Source organism: Cotesia glomerata, linkage group LG8 (genome assembly GCF_020080835.1).
Source record: "Cotesia glomerata isolate CgM1 linkage group LG8, MPM_Cglom_v2.3, whole genome shotgun sequence".
NCBI lineage: Eukaryota > Metazoa > Arthropoda > Insecta > Hymenoptera > Braconidae > Cotesia > Cotesia glomerata.
This window is the reverse complement of record NC_058165.1, coordinates 1218963-1235742: the sequence shown is the minus strand read 5'-3', so window position 1 is coordinate 1235742 and position 16780 is coordinate 1218963. Positions and strand designations below refer to the sequence as shown.

Here is a 16780-nt window from a genome sequence, read left to right as displayed (position 1 = left end):
TTAAAATTAATTTTTAAATTAATTAATAACATTTGTTGAGGAAATTGTCTAATAAATTTACTCATTAAATAATTATTAACATTTAATTGACTAATAAAACAATATAGCACTCTGAATTACCGGTATATACACTTGACAACACAAAAATAGTGTCCCTAACTTTAAAATTTATTTATGTTTACTGTCTAACTAAAATGACTAAGATGTTCTAGCATTTAAAAAACCTTGGTTACTTATGCGCATGGGTAACTAAGCAAGCGGTGTTGCCAAGTCAAATACAAGACTTTAAACAACGCAAGTTCCCCATGATTTTTCATAAAAAATATAAATTATCTCCGTAATACCTTCGGAAAGCTACTTTTTTATTGTTTTAATCTTTAGCTTATTATTTTTTCAATTAAATTCAATGAAAATTAAATTTTTTTTAATCGTTAATTGCATTAAATTCTTAACCGAATACACGGCTGGTGGAATCTCTATTTTACATGTAAAAATTACAATTTTGAAACCTAATTATTTATTAAATATTCCGGAATACTGTTTTTTAATTTTTTTTATTAATTATTTACGTAGATTGAATTTATAAACTTTCAGGAAGTTTTAAAAATTTGACTACTTCGCGTGGATCTCCTTAAATACTCAGATTTTAAAATTCTAACTGTGAGAGCCCGTAGCCACCTAGTGTAATTTTTTCGAACTAACTTTTTGATCCAATTGATTTTTAATTATTAAGGATATCCAAGTACCCTCCTAGTGTAAAGAATGTCTATAAATAAATAATACGTTAAAATACTTTTGTTATCTTAAAATTAATTTTTAAATTAATTAATAACATTTGTTGAGGAAATTGTCTAATAAATTTACTCATTAAATAATTATTAACATTTAATTGACTAATAAAACAATATAGCACTCTGAATTACCGGTATATACACTTGACAACACAAAAATAGTGTCCCTAACTTTAAAATTTATTTATGTTTACTGTCTAACTAAAATGACTAAGATGTTCTAGCATTTAAAAAACCTTGGTTACTTATGCGCATGGGTAACTAAGCAAGCGGTGTTGCCAATTCAAATACAAGACTTTAAACAACGCAAGTTCCCCATGACTTTTCATAAAAAATATAAATTATCTCCGTGATACCTTCGGAAAGCTACTTTTTTATTGTTTTAATCTTTAGCTTATTATTTTTTCAATTAAATTCAATGAAAATTAAATTTTTTTTAATCGTTAATTGCATTAAATTCTTAACCGAATACACGGCTGGTGGAATCTCTATTTTACATGTAAAAATTACAATTTTCAAAGCTAATTATTTGATTAAACCCCGAAAACCTACTGTTATAATTTTTTTTATTAATTATTAGGCTACGTAGATTGAATATACAAATTTTCAGGAAGTTTATCAAAATTTTACTTCGCGTGGATCTCCTTAAACAAAATCGGTTTGAAAAAAAAAAAGACTTACTCCCGCTAGATTCAGGTAATTCTTAGTTATCACCGGACAAGGACCAACTTCAGTTTCAAGGGCAAAAATCCCAGCGATCATGCACAGAAAAATTGTAAAACGCAACATATTTTTATGGCACAAAAGTACATTTTTAACTGATCAGAATATATTTGATTGATTGATTGATGGCAGTTGGTTTTAAAGTATTATTAAATTTTTCGTCAGCTAAAACAATATTATTTAATTAATAATTTTTTTTGTTAATTTCAAAGTTATTTTAAGAATAAAAATACTCTTTGTCTGGTGTTTTGACATCTGCTTTGTTTACAATGCTAACAGAAGCTAACAGAAAAGTAATAATTTTTTAATTAATTTAGAAAAAAATTTACTAATAATAGGTGCTGTTGCTATTAATTAAATCGAAAAGTTTAAAAATTTATTTTTTTTATACTAAATAAAATTATTTCGTCGATTGTTACAATAATTATAAATAAATTTCACTTGTAATAATAATCTTTAATTTGTTTTATTAAATTTAAATAACTTTTTGTTTGTTCAATTTTTATATTTTAATTTTCAAACAAAATTTATTTATTGATAATTTAAAAAAAATATTATTTAAATTATTTCTTTATTATTAAGTTTCTTGTAAGGTCAAGTATTATTAAAAAAATTAATTCATATATTTTTCTCTTTAATCTTTATTTAGTCTGTATAATTAAGAAATTGCCTTGTATTTTGCAAAGTATTGACATTTTTTAAGATTTAAGCTCATCCCGATGTTACACTCATCAAGACCTTTCATTTAAGTACCCACATCAATTTTTCATATATATATATATATATATATATACATATATATTTTCAAAAATATAAGCTCATCCCGATGTTACACTCATCAAGACCTTTAATTTGAGTACCCACTTGCATTTTTGATATATTTTTCATATATACATATATATAAATATATAAAATATATGAAAAATTGATGTGGGTACTCAAATGAAAGGTCTCAATGAGTATAACATCAGGATGAGCTTATACCCTTAAAAATTTCAAAATTTCACAAGATACAAGGTAATTTCTCAATTATGTATCTAGAGATCTTTTGAATGCAGCCTAAATACTTATCATAATAAATTGACTATCCAGAATGATATGAAACCTTGAAATGACACAAATTCCCTTAATTTCCCTAAAAAAGCGATTTTATTGACTATTTTGGACACAAAATTTTTCTTATTCCCCCAATAATATAAATTATAACCAAACCAATATTAATTCCTCAACTTGCATTCTACCCGATGAGTTTATAAAAAACAAGTTCAAAAATTTATGCTTCCCAATGAGCCATTAAGCCGCATTTTCATAAATGAAATCCCAATCAATCAATTCAAAAATAATTTATTTAAGCAAAAACTTCGAATTATCGTCAATATTTATTAATCATCAGATTACACATGATAGCAATTATTTACAATAACTCATTTAAAAACCAAATAAACTTTCCAACTTTTCCATTTTAAGGCGCAAGATCATCAATATCATCAGCAGCATGTTCAACATAAACATTAGCCTCATTATCATCAACCTCTACACGTTGTCCTTTGTTCTCAACAAGAACATTCCTTCTCAATCCTTGCGAGTTTCTGCGCTGATGACCATAAAGCGAGTTCAATTGATTCCTAGAATTCCTCCTGCTCTTTGAATTAGGATTAGGAACATGATTGTGATTGCCATATCGTCTAGATCCATTGGACTCATGAGATCTACGAGCTTCAATATTAACCTCGTGATCATTCAACGAAATAGCAGCACCATCACCATCGCCTCCTAAATTATTAGTGTTGATATTGACATTAGTATTCTCGTCCAATGATCTGCGCATCTGATTAGAATTGACATTAGTATTAACATTGCTGTTGTCATCCAATGACCTGCGCATCTGATTAGAATTGACGTTGGTATTGACATTGCTGTTGTCATCTAATGATCTGCGAAATTGGTTGGTGTTCACATTGGTATTAACATTGCTGTTATCATCCAGAGATCGTCGGTTTGAATTGGTGTTGACATTGGTGTTAACGTTGCTGTTTTCATCAAGGGTTCTTCGAATTTGGTTAGCGTTAGAATTCGCATGGACTGGATGATATCTGTGATAACGACGCATGTCATTAAGTGGAACTTTAGTCACCGTTGCTTTGCGATGAGGATAGTCTTGAGCGGCACAATTGTCGTATTCTACTACCATCACGAATTGATCGTCAGATGAGGGTCCGAAGTGATGAATGTGGCGACGTTCTTCGTTCCATGATTCTCTTTCTTCGCACTGTTTAGAATCAAGAATTAATTTAATTGATCTGGGCCCATAACCTGTATAATCCAGGTTTGGGCCCATAACCTGTAATCAAGGTCTGGGCCCATAACCTGTGATTCAAAGGTTATGGGCCCAGTTATTAGGATTTAAAATTATTTAGGTAAATATAATGCACACTGTTAGAAGAATTTATTAACTATTAATAATTTGGTTTATTAACTATTAATAATTTAATTTATTAACTATTAATAATTTAATTTATTTGGAGACAATTATTTAATTTATTAAATTTTAATAAATATTTTTTAACATTCAATAAATATTTATTTGGGAGGAAAGTACATTTATTAATAGTTAACTAGAAATTTTGCAGTCACTACGTGACTGCTGTAGTGAACTATAAATAAATAAAATTTTGCATTATTAAATAATGACTTTTGTTAAATTGCACTGTACTTTTTTAACTATTGATATTTTTTAAGGTATAAACTCATCTTGGTGTTACACTCATCATAAGCTTTCATTTAAGTACCCACTTGTATTTTTTATATATTTTTCATGTATACATATATATAAAATATATAAATATATAAAATATATGAAAAATTGATATGGGTACTCAAATGAAAGGTCTCGATAAGTGTAACATCGGGATGAGCTCATATCTTTAAAAATGTCAATAGTTCACGAGATACAAGGTAATTTCTTAATTATATTAAATTGCACTGTACTTTTTTAAATATTGATGTTTTTAAAGATATAAGCTCATCTCGATGTTACACTCATCAAGAACTTTTATTTAAGTACCCACTTGTATTTTTGATATATTTTTCATATCTACATATATATTTTATATATAATTATATAAAATATATTAAAAATTGATATGGGTACTTAAATGAAAGGTCTCAATGAATATAAAGTCAGGATGAGCTTATATCTTTAAAAATATCAATAGTTCACACGATGCAAAGTAGTTTCTTAATTACGTTAAATTGCACTGTACTTTTTTAAACATCGACGTTTTTGAAGATATAAGCTCGTCCTGATGTTACACTCATCAAGAGCTTTTATTTGAGTACCCACTTGTATTTTTGATATATTTTTCATATCTACATATATATATATATATATATATATATATATATATATATATATATATATATATATTTATGTATATATATATATATGTATGTATATATATAGGGTGTCCCAAAAGTCACGGACGCCATTGTAGCATCTGATGAAAAAAATAGTTCTGAGACGAAAAGTCTTTAGCCATTTTTCAATTAACCTCATAGATAATTAATTATTCATTAAAAATAATGTCTCTTTATTTGTTAGAGAGGAAGCGCCAGTGTCCAGTAAAATATGTGCCAAACAAAGACACAACTAACTGTATGACTAACTAGTTTCTATAGCTAACGTAGTCACACATATTTACTAACACATTCACACATGCAAGCGTCTTCGTTGGAACGCACTTGACTTGACGATAGCGCTCTCTCTCTCTACTGCATGAAAGGACGTTATTTTAATTAATAATTAATTATCTATGCGTCTGATTAAAAAATGGCTAAGGACTTATCGTCTCAGAAATATTTTGTTTATCAGATGCTACAATGGCGTCCGTTACTTCTGGGACACTCTGTATATATATAAATATATAAAATATATGAAAAATTGATATGGGTACTCAAATGAAAGGTCTCGATGAGTGTAATGTCGAGTTTAGCTTATATCTTTAAAAATGTCAATAGTTCACAAGATACAAGGTCATTTATTAATTATGTATCTATAAATAAAGCATTTTTGAATGTAGCTTAAATATTTCATTATAAATTAATTATTTATCATTAAAAATTGATTATTTCTCAAATTTAACATTACACAGTGCAATTTTCACATCACACCGAGTCCAATAAATTTTCTACAGTGCATAACCTTTGAATCAAAGGTTATGGGCTCAGTTCCTAGAATTTTGAATTATTTAGATAAATATAATGCACTTACCGCAATTACAAGGACTTGGGTGATCAAAATGATCAAAAATCCAAATGAATACATGATTAAGATAAATATAGTTAGCTTTCGTCTACAGACGGATCACGTTAGCCAGTACTCGGTTATTTCTTATTTCAATCGTTTTATAGTCACAGCAGAATCTAATTTCCGTGATAAGAGGTGCCGGTTGATTTAAGTGATTGATTGCTATTTTTATGACAACTATAATACAGGTTATTTAATTAATTGTTATTGTCAGCAATAGGAATTGATTGGGTAGCTACGAGAAATAAAATTCTCGAGAACAGGTGTTACATTTCGTCGCATCAATTATCCCAGCTACTAAACAGGGTTGTTAAATTTTGAATGAAATGATAAATTGGATTGTAGTGATTTAATCAATTTAATGGTACGAAAAATTTATTTTAAATAATAGAGACACTTACTTTTGATGCAGTCAAAGAATTTTATAAAAAAAAATTAATTATGAATTATTATTTGTAACTTTAGTATCTTTTATTCAAATTTAACAATTAGTAAGTAAAATAAATTTAATCTGTAATCTATCGTTTGACAAGCAAAACTTCGTACGGCTTTGGTGAGATTGTTAATCCAGGCTGCGGATTAATATCCAGAAGATCGCTATCACACGCTGGAAGCAACTTGAAGTTCTTCATAATCCCTGCGAAGAGCAAGAAAACTTCAGATTTTGCTACTGTCTCTCCAGGACATCTTCGGTGACCTGAAAATAAAAAAAATTAAGAATACGGTCGACTCTGAAGGCCATCCCTACAATTTCCCGCCAATTCTATACCTGTGTGTTATTTTGAGCTCTCCGAGCTCAAAAAAGTAGCTTTTCTATACTTTTGAGCTCTTCGAGCTCAAAAGTTTGATAGAAGTTTGATAAAACACTATTTTTTGAATTTTTAAATCGCAATAACTTTTGAATGAATTATGGAAGTTCGAGCGTAACTAATGAGTCAAAATAACTAAAAAATTTTTGTCTTCCCAATATTCGTCAAAACTTTATAATAATTTAAAATAATTTAAACAATTTAATAATTGATGATTTTTACTTAACTAATAAAGTAAAGTAATAAAATGACTTTGGTATTCATTGCTTGCCGGAATAAATAAACAGATTTGGCAATAGCGCACATGATTATACCCATAACCTGAGACGTGGATGAGTGTGTGAGTTAAACATTTCTCTCTCTGTAACTATATTTCTATCCTTTTGTTTTTTCTCAGCTGTTGACGCGATGTTGTCAAATCTTTATTCGAATAAATGGCTGACGCTAAACCAGTTACAAACATTAAATTTGACTTTAAATCTTTCAAAAATTATATCGGTAATGTATTATTATTAAATTTTTTTTATATTTTGCAATAATCCAAGTTTCTTGTGTATAATTTTTTATCCGTTAAAATTGGGAGGTTAATATTGAGAAAAAATAATTAAAGTATCGACAAAACGTTTGTCCGCCATACGAGCTCGTGTATAAGGAGATAAAATATGTGATTTTTAAAATTTAATATCTAAGTAACTAAACGGTGAATCTTTTTTAAATTACGTATTTATTTATACGTATACTTAATTTCAAAGCTCAAAGTTGGAAATTCTTTTTACATTAGATTCGCTCGAACCTCCTTAACCGATTTTGACCAGGCTGGCGGCAATCAACACGGTTTTTTAATGTTAAGAGCTGATTAATTTTTGGAATCGAACGGCAAAGTCGTTTGAAAGTTATTCCAAAAAAATCGCATTTGCAAAAAAATTTTTTTTTTAGTTTTTTTGAGAATTCTCAAATTACATCCATCGAAATCGGTCCAAATTGTATTAAAAATCTAAATTTGGTCACGCCCTTTCGACTGGCGCCAACCGCGACAAAATCGGCCAAGCCGTTCCAAAGTTATGAGAGGTTTACATACGGCCACAGACTCCTAAGAGCGCACCTAAGGCGTGCGAAATTCTGAAATTGATAAGCTAAACTCCAGCTTACCTCCTCCAAAGAGTATCAGCTTCTTGCTAGGAGTGTAAACATTGTTCTGAATAAACCTTTCAGGCCTAAATGACAACGGGTCTTCAAAAATATTCGAGTCTGCATGAACACTGTAGGTATTCATCAAAATAGTCGCGCCTTTTGGTATCCTGTATCCGTTTAAGCTTGCTTCTTTAAGTGACCGACGAGGTCCAATGATCGGAGTGACCAGTCGTAGTCTCTGAGATTCTGTTAGCACTGCTTCCGTGAACGGCAGCCTGGAAAAAGACAATTAGATTCTAGTTCTAATAGCAGAATCAACAAAAAAACTTACTTTGGCCTGTCTGATAAGTCGGGAAGACGGTTTCCAACCACTGTGTCCAATTCGTCCTGGAGCTTCGCCTGAGCGTCTTGATTGACTGTCATCCACAAGAAAAGAAAATCCAGGGTGACTGTTGTTGTCTGCGAGCCGGCGATGAAGAGATCCACCAGAATCATCAGCAGCTGATCATCTAGCAAGTAATTATTATTGTCATTGTTATTGATCCTAAATTTGGTCTAAAGTGCAGGGCTCATATCAACAAACCATCGAATTCAGCGTCAAAGACGTCTCCTAGATGCATTTCCGTTAAGAACATATCAATCAAGTCTTTTTCACTGCCCTTGACGTAGTTCTTCTTGTGCTCTTCAATTGACTCCATCAGAAACGCTTTGAGTTCGTTGTTCAGAGTGACCAACACTTCGTAACCGCATGCTTTGGGCGCAATATGACGTAGCCAAGGATATACTGAGAGAATTCCGCCGGTAATGTCGAAGGCTTGGGCTCTTCTTTCCATGATATTGAGGAAGTGCATCAATCTGTTTAAAGAAGAACGAATCTTATCAAAAAATGTATATGGATTTCGATGTAAGTCTATAGGTTTCTACACTGAATCTTATGGACCTAGATAAGAAAGGATTGCTCGGACCTACCTTCTCTTATCATCAATCCTCTTTCCAGTCACCAGTGTCCACAGTCCATTGATAACCGCTGGAGCAATCATCGACTTAATTCTTACTGGCTTGTCTCCTTGGCGCTTCAATCCGTCAATCAGGATCTCCAATTCTTCGCTTATTCTGTTGCACATTTCTTCCCGGCCGAATCCTAAATTTCGGAGGGATCTAACTAACCACCCTCGAACTGCTTTCCATTCAGGACCGTCCGTCATGGTGATACCTTGATCAAAAGAAATATTGTCAGAAGGATTTGATGGATTAAGATTAGCATTATTAATCTAAGTAAGACAAACCTTTCTTGATCCCCATATTCCTGACCTTAACGAACTCAGTCCAAGGACGCGCGTCATAATTGTCGTCACGAAGAATCTTTTGGATACTTTCAAACCCACCGACTACATAAACACTAGAACTTCCGAGCCAAAGTTTGATAACATCACTGTTGTATTGTTGATTTAATTTCATAAATGCGACATGCTGGCCGCCGAATTTTTGGCTTAGTTTTCGAATTAGCTTTAGGTTACCGAAGATTGGCCATGGGTAAGGACCTGTCAATGTTAAACAATTTTTTTCTTATCTAAGCTTCTTCTTTTTGATAAAAAAAATTATTATGTACATTTTAAATCATAATTATTATGATTACAACTCTTCACAATCATTAACATTAGTATCTTAATTATTCCAACTGTGACATAAATTTTTTAATTAGTTATTCACTATTGTAATTTTTAATAAATTCTGTATTTGATACATTATCTAGTTCTATTTAATAAGATTTAGCAATAGTTACTAAATGATTTAGCAACAAACTTTTAATTACCAAATATTTAGTAATAGTTACTAAATAATTTATTAAAGCTCATTGCCACCAAATAAATATTTAGTATTAACAAATGATTTATTGCTTCGCAATAAATCGTTTATTGCTATTAAACAAATTAATTATTTAACTAATTTTACCGTATAACATAACTATTGTTACTAAAAATAAATCAAAATAATTAAAATAAATAATTTTAAGTTAAAATATAAGGTATTATAAAGAAAATAATCTCATTAAATAATTATTTTTTATTTCAGACATTTATAAAATTTTAAATTAAACAACTTTTTAACATATCAATAATAGACTAATTGAACAAATTTAAACTAAACTCCACTGAGAAATTACATATAAGCCATTTGGGAGGATGTGTCTTTTCAAAGGGAAGATAAATCTCCCAAAATCGAGCTCAATAAAATAATCTCAGTCAGTTAATAAGTTATGTATGACATTGCAATTAAAGCATTGCCATCTACCGACAATACTTACCAAACAAATATTTAGTAACTACTACTAAATATTATTTGATGGAAACAAATATTTATTTTTATATAATAAGGCTTTGTTTATATTAATATAATTTATTTAGAATAAAAAAAAAATTTATTAAACTGTAACAAATAATATTGATGGGTAAAAAATATTTCTTTCTCCCAAATAAATGACTAAAAATTTTTTTACTAAACAGTTTATTACTCCGTACTAAATCCTTCTATCAGTGAAGAAATTTTAAAATTTCCTTCAAATTTTTAATATTACGGCGACAATATTGGTCTTAGAAAATTTTTAAACAAAAATAATATTTAATTTATAAAAAATGTTCCTTATGATTTTTTAAAAAATCCAAAATTTTCAAATTCCAAAATTAAAATTCACAATAAAAGGTTAAAATTTTTTTTTAATAATTATAAACGTTACTTTTAAAATTATGATGAAATTATTGATCTTAAGGAATTAACATAAGCGTTTTTTATAAAATTAAATTTTACACTTTTGTTTAAAAAAATTTTCTATAGAATCAATATTTTAGTCATAATATCAAAAAATCGTTATTTTTATATAACAAAGCTTTGTTTATATTAATATAATTTATTTAGAATAAAAAAATAATTTATTAAACTGTAACAAATAATATTGATGGGTAAAAAATATTTTTTTCTCCCAAATAAATGACTAAAAATTTTGTTACTAAATCAGTTTATTACTCCGTAATAAATCCTTCTGTCAATGCACGTGACAAAAATTTTATTATGTAATCCATAAAAGCCGTAAGAATTGATACAATTGCTAATCCAGACAAAAAATAAACATGTTATTGTCAGAACAATCACTATAAAATTCAGCATTATTAATTATAAAATTTGCACCTGGTTTGATTTAATCATCAAAGATAATTCAATGCATCAATACGTAACCGCAAATGTATTAAACCAGGTCAACAAGCGTCACAAAATATACAAGATAAGTTTCGCTGCTTAGATTCCAAAATATGGAGTCAGGTAACTCAATAACAGCAGGTTGATCATTGATAGATGATTAGATCATCATATATGATCTATAATATACCTATTGACTATTGAAGTACTTTGATAGTAAATTAATACTTAATAATATTAATACTTAATAATTAATAATTAATAAATAAACTAACGATACCTGGAGGAGCATCCTTTGATCTTATAAGAAACAGGGTTCCTAATGTCGTCACCAAGCAAATAAAGATCACGTACAATGCATTCAATATCATTTTGTAATGATTGATGAATTTATTGTACAATTTGTAAAAGAAGAGTCCAAATTTAAGGTAGTAAGATTGCTTAGGGCACTTGGAAAGAACTGGTAAGATTCGAATATTCCTTTAAATTTTCATAACCATCTCCACTTTTTTATCCCCACTTAATTTTAAAAAACACTTAAGAAATTAAATCAGTATTAGCGGATAAGAATTATCTTTTAGATAATAAAACTGTATGCATTATTAATGTAAACGTTATTGTTAAATTTAGTTATTTTCATTTAATCATAATTATGCAGATTGTTTACATTCATATTCAGTGATATACGTAATCAAAATATTAAATCAAGCTTACACATTTAATTATTTAGCTGATTGATTTTTGTTCAGCGCCTAAAAATTAATTTTTCAATATTTTGTCACATTAAATGGTATCTTACAATTATACTATACATAAAAATGATATAAAAAGCATATTATTAGAAAGAAAAATAATTGTTGAACTTATTAAAATTTTATAAAAATTGATTAGTTGCTATTTTTGACAAAAAAGTAGGTTTAATGGGTTATAATTCAGATTTATCAAGTCTTTAGAGGTGCAAACACGATAACTTTTGAAAAAATGCATTTTTAAACTCAATCTATTTTTTAATCTCCTGATTTAGTTTATGGGAAGCTATATATTGTAAATTCAAGCTTAATATTGTTTTGTTTAGTTATAATTAATTTTTTTTGACTGGCAGATCCCGACGAAATTCCGTCTTTTGAGCAGCCGTGTATTTATTTCTAAATAGAGCTTGAAGATAGCTGATTTAAATTCGTATAAAAATAAATACTATAATTCACGGAGAAAATGTTAACATACTTTTAAATTTATAAATTGTTATCATTATAATTTTAAAATTATAATTGTAAATGAGAAATTTAAATTACGCGCTGCTGATGCTTAATTAAAGGAATAATTGGCATTAAAACTCTAGATGAATTTATTTCTAATAATTATTATACGGCAATTGAATTATTTTTGCACCTCCTATAAACTTTTAATGGCGAAGAGTTAATAAGTTTATTATTATTTTAGAAATTTTCATTTTTACTTGAAGACATCAGCTGAATCTCTGGCTTTTTTAAGCCCTTCCGGTAAGTTAGCTTCAGATTGCGGGCGTAAATTGACAGCAAGATTGCATTAAGGTGGCATTAAGGGATCCTGATAGCCAGAATTTCAGACCAACAAAGTTGGTGTCAATTGCCATCAACTTACCGTAAAATTCTGAATTTACAACTGTTGGTAATAAGTTGCGGAGAAGGTTTTGACGACAATTTTTGTTGCGGCAATAATATATCGTCAAATTTCTTGAGAAATTTGTCGTCAATTTGACGTGTTAAAGTTTCAGAAGCAGTTTTTGCTGACAATTTGGTGAACAAGTTGACACCAACTGGGTTCATTTTTAAGACTTGCTGCAAACTTGGTGACAAATTACGGCAATACCCTGATAGCCACCTCCACGAAGCCTAGATAGAATTTATTTTTACTTATTAAAAGTCTTGAGGAAGACGTTTTAACTATTGTAGGCACAAAAACTATCAACTACAATACGATGCATCAAATTCTTGATAGAATATCGTTAAGAAAGTCTCTTCCTACACTTAGGTGCCCCGATTACTCTAAACAGTTGATAATGGAAATAATTAATTATTTTAAAGTTATGCGGGGAAATTTTTTGACTAAATTAATTAACAAAAACCTAAATCAACAAAAGTTATTAACAAAAAAATATCTCAAAACTGCAAAGTTAATGTAACTAATCAATATTATGTTATTTTATTATTTTTCTAATGTTTATCTCAAAAATAAAATTTAGATAATTTTATAAGTCGTATTTTTTTCGCCATTATTCAACTATTTAATTATTTTACGTTAATTAATCTTAGATAATTAATTTTAGATGATTTTTTAACTTAACTGCTGAATTAAAAATCTTATTAATTCCATTTTGATCATTTACCATTTTATTTCATAAGTAAATAGGTTGATTTTGCACGCCTCATAGCGCGAAGCGCGTGAGGTTGTGCTTTATACTCGACTCGTCAAGATCAAGCAATTTTGTGATCTTTAAATGCCTCTATCACAACCATATTACACTTATTCAATAATATAAGTAGATCTACACCGAAAAACACTTAAATTAAACCATCTTTTACTTTCTAAAATCATTTCATGTTGCTATTTTGAAAAAAAAAAACGTTTTGAAAAAAATTTTACGTGGACGTCCGGATGTCACCCCATTTTGGATGTACCAACGATTACTCCCGAACAAATTGATATTTCAAGACCGGACCTTTTTTATTAGTTTAAGAATTCGATGAACTGGGTCCGTATTTCATATCAGTGGCCTAGCTTATGTATTTTTTTTTTTTAATTGAATTTTTATTAAAATTCACGGATACAACCGTATAAAGCCAAACGAACTTTTCTTATTTGTCACGTGAAAACTTTGGCGCCACTTGATCAAGCTAGATTTTTTTAGACTGCGTGCGCATATAACAAGAAAAAAGGGCGCCGATATTTAAAAAAAAATAAAAAATACTCTATAAGAAATTACTTAATTATAATTTTTTTTTTTTAATCAATTATACAATTAATTTTTTTCTTAAAAAATGATTGAGCGTTATGAGGCGTGCACTTTTGGATTTTCCAAACTTTTTTTATATTTTTTCGTGTCATTCTTTTCAACATTTAATTTTCTGATATCATCATTTGTCATTACATTTCCATTAGTTTACAAATTATTATCTAATTAATAGATATAATTGTCAATTTTTTCCGATTTAAATCAGTAATCAGTCGAACCGTTGCGCTCTCTAGTGGCAGTATAAATCATCTGATCATGCTTCATATCCGTAGACACATTTCTAACACTGCGATCGTTCTCCTTCTATCTAGGCTTCGTGGCTACCTCATACTATAAGTTTTCTTGTAGATAAGTTAGCGACAGATGCCTATCCTTATATGCAAGTTGACAATAAAATAGTGCCGATATTTAAAAACAAATTATCTATAAGCTTATAGTAAATTTGAATAGAAAATTTTGGCAATTTAACGCCAATTGTTTCAATACAATTCTTTGAAGTAAAGTTGACCATAACTTGTAGATTAATACTTATTGCCAACCTACTTTTCGTCAAGTTATCTATAATTAACGTCACCAGGTTATCTAAAAGTTATAGTATACCCTGATAGCCACAGTTTCAGACCAACCAAGTTGGTGTCAGATAGTTGCCACCATCTTAATGACAACTTGCGGTCAACTTCCGAATTTGTAACTATTGGTGTCAAGTTGGCTACAAGTTTCTGAGAAAAACAAAACCAATATACTGCCGCAATAAGTTTCGGAAGCAATTTTTGTCGACAACTTGGTGGCAACTTGGTGAACAACCGAGTTCATTTCCACGACTTGCCGCCAAGTTGGTGACAAGTTGCGGCAGTAAATCGACGGAAAGTTGCGACCAACTTGGCTATCAGGGATAAGATGGCTATGAGGGATATCATCAGGGGACTATCTTGAAATTATCACACCATGATAACATATCGGCGTAATAACTCTCTACAATATCGACACTAGCTAAAGCAGGTAACTTTAGTTAGCAGCTTACTTTAACGTAAAATGTAAAAATTAATTCTAAAAATTTCATTCAATTAAATACAAACTTTTAAAATAATTATTTATTATCATATTTTGAATTAGAAGTAACAATATTGTAAAACTATAAAATGTATTTTACAATCACTAATTTTTTAAAATTGATTAATTTTTCTATTCTTCACTTAAATTCTGGAGTGAAAAATTTTTTCCGGTTGGATTTAATTAATTTTAACTAAAATTAATCAATTGTGACTTGAATTTATTGAAGCGCATAAAATTGGTCCTTCTAAAAATTTTTTTCAAATTGTCAAAAAGTGAAAATAGCCTGTAATGTAAATTAAATTAAATAGGCATTGTAAAAACTTGAAGAGGTCTAGATTGTGGATATCTTTATAGAAAATATATGTATGTATATATAGACCGATATTATCTACAGTATAGAGTAACGTGAAATTGGTACTTTGAAATTTCATTAGTCAAGTCAGGTGGCGTCACAGATTCAATTAGCTTTTTATTGGATTTCGAACTGTGCGAACTGTCAAACTGGTAACCGCGTACCCAAAGCTATTGCTCTATATATACTTCTATACTGTCCCGTATCCCGTAACATAATGTTATCTATACTATATATTATATATGTAGGTGTGAATCGATGAGAGGAGAGAAGAGCCACCAACTCTATTTCGAATCTAAACTTTATCAATTTTCTAAGCCGATTAATCCGTGGCCTACTATTTATTTATATCCCTAATTTTTTTAGTTTTTTTTGTAATTTTTATTTTGCTTTCTTTTTAACTTTTATATAAAGTATTTTACGCGGTTGTTGTTATTGTTATACAGCAAATAATTATTTAAATTTCATCGCTGATAAAAGTAATAATAATCGCAAGTAAAAAATATATTCGTCCTATTAGTAAACATGAAAAATTTAATAATATAAAATATAATAATAATCACTTACTCTAGAATTATTTCGTCCAACAAAAAACAAGGTTGGCGATTTTAAAACAGTATAAAATTATTCCAAGAGATGTTTTTTTATCAAAAAAGATTTATTCATTATTTTTTTTTTTAAATAATTTTTTTAATAGTTGAATTTTATTTTACAAGATATTTTACATGTAATTAAATCAATCAGAAAGTTTAATCGGATATACTTGTCACCAGTAAATACTGATAATAGTTTGTATATATTAATATATATTTTACTTTGCAATGTAAATTAAGCCCTTCATTTCTCAATTGATCCAACAATAATTAAATATATATATATTGTAGATGTAGTTTTATTTGGCATAAGGACAGTTTGGTAAATGATTTTACTTATACAAAGAGGATCACAAGTTTATGTTTATTATTGCAACTTATGAGATATTTAACCTTGTTACTTTTATCTTATTTTAAGTTTTAATATTAGTTCTTGTTATTATAACTAAAATTTTGCTATTAAATAATGAATTTGGTTAAATTGCACTGTATTTTCTAAACTATTGACATTTTTGAAGATATAAGCTTATCTTGGTGATACAATCATCAAGAGCTTTCATTTGAGTACCCACATGCATTTTTTATATATTTGTCATATATACATATATATAATATATATTTTAAAAATATAAGCTCATCCTGATGTTACACTCATCAAGAGCTTTCATTTGAGTACCCACATGCATTTTTTATATATTTTTCATATATACATATATATAATATATATAAATATATAAAATATATGAAAAATTGATGTGGGTATTCAAATGAAAGGTCTTGATGAGTGTAACATCAGGATGAGCTTATATCTTTAAAAATGTAAATATTTCACAAGATA

General features: G+C 28.6%; 2 protein-coding genes across 2 annotated transcripts; both read right to left on the bottom strand.

The window, feature by feature from the left end:
* Nucleotides 1-2909: 2909 nt before the first annotated feature.
* LOC123270563 (myb-like protein D) lies at nucleotides 2910-5946 on the bottom strand. The gene is made up of 2 exons (XM_044736678.1): nucleotides 5785-5946; nucleotides 2910-3783 (listed from the first exon to the last, which is right to left on the bottom strand). Exons 1-2 carry the CDS (start codon nucleotides 5836-5838, stop codon nucleotides 2977-2979), a joined length of 861 nt encoding a protein of 286 aa, XP_044592613.1. The 5' UTR covers nucleotides 5839-5946; the 3' UTR covers nucleotides 2910-2976.
* Nucleotides 5947-6266: 320 nt separating this feature from the next.
* Nucleotides 6267-11428, bottom strand: LOC123270562 (probable cytochrome P450 305a1). The gene is made up of 7 exons (XM_044736676.1): nucleotides 11233-11428; nucleotides 9047-9301; nucleotides 8730-8973; nucleotides 8344-8615; nucleotides 8092-8269; nucleotides 7779-8035; nucleotides 6267-6517 (listed from the first exon to the last, which is right to left on the bottom strand). Exons 1-7 carry the CDS (start codon nucleotides 11321-11323, stop codon nucleotides 6339-6341), a joined length of 1476 nt encoding a protein of 491 aa, XP_044592611.1. The 5' UTR covers nucleotides 11324-11428; the 3' UTR covers nucleotides 6267-6338.
* Nucleotides 11429-16780: the final 5352 nt, after the last annotated feature.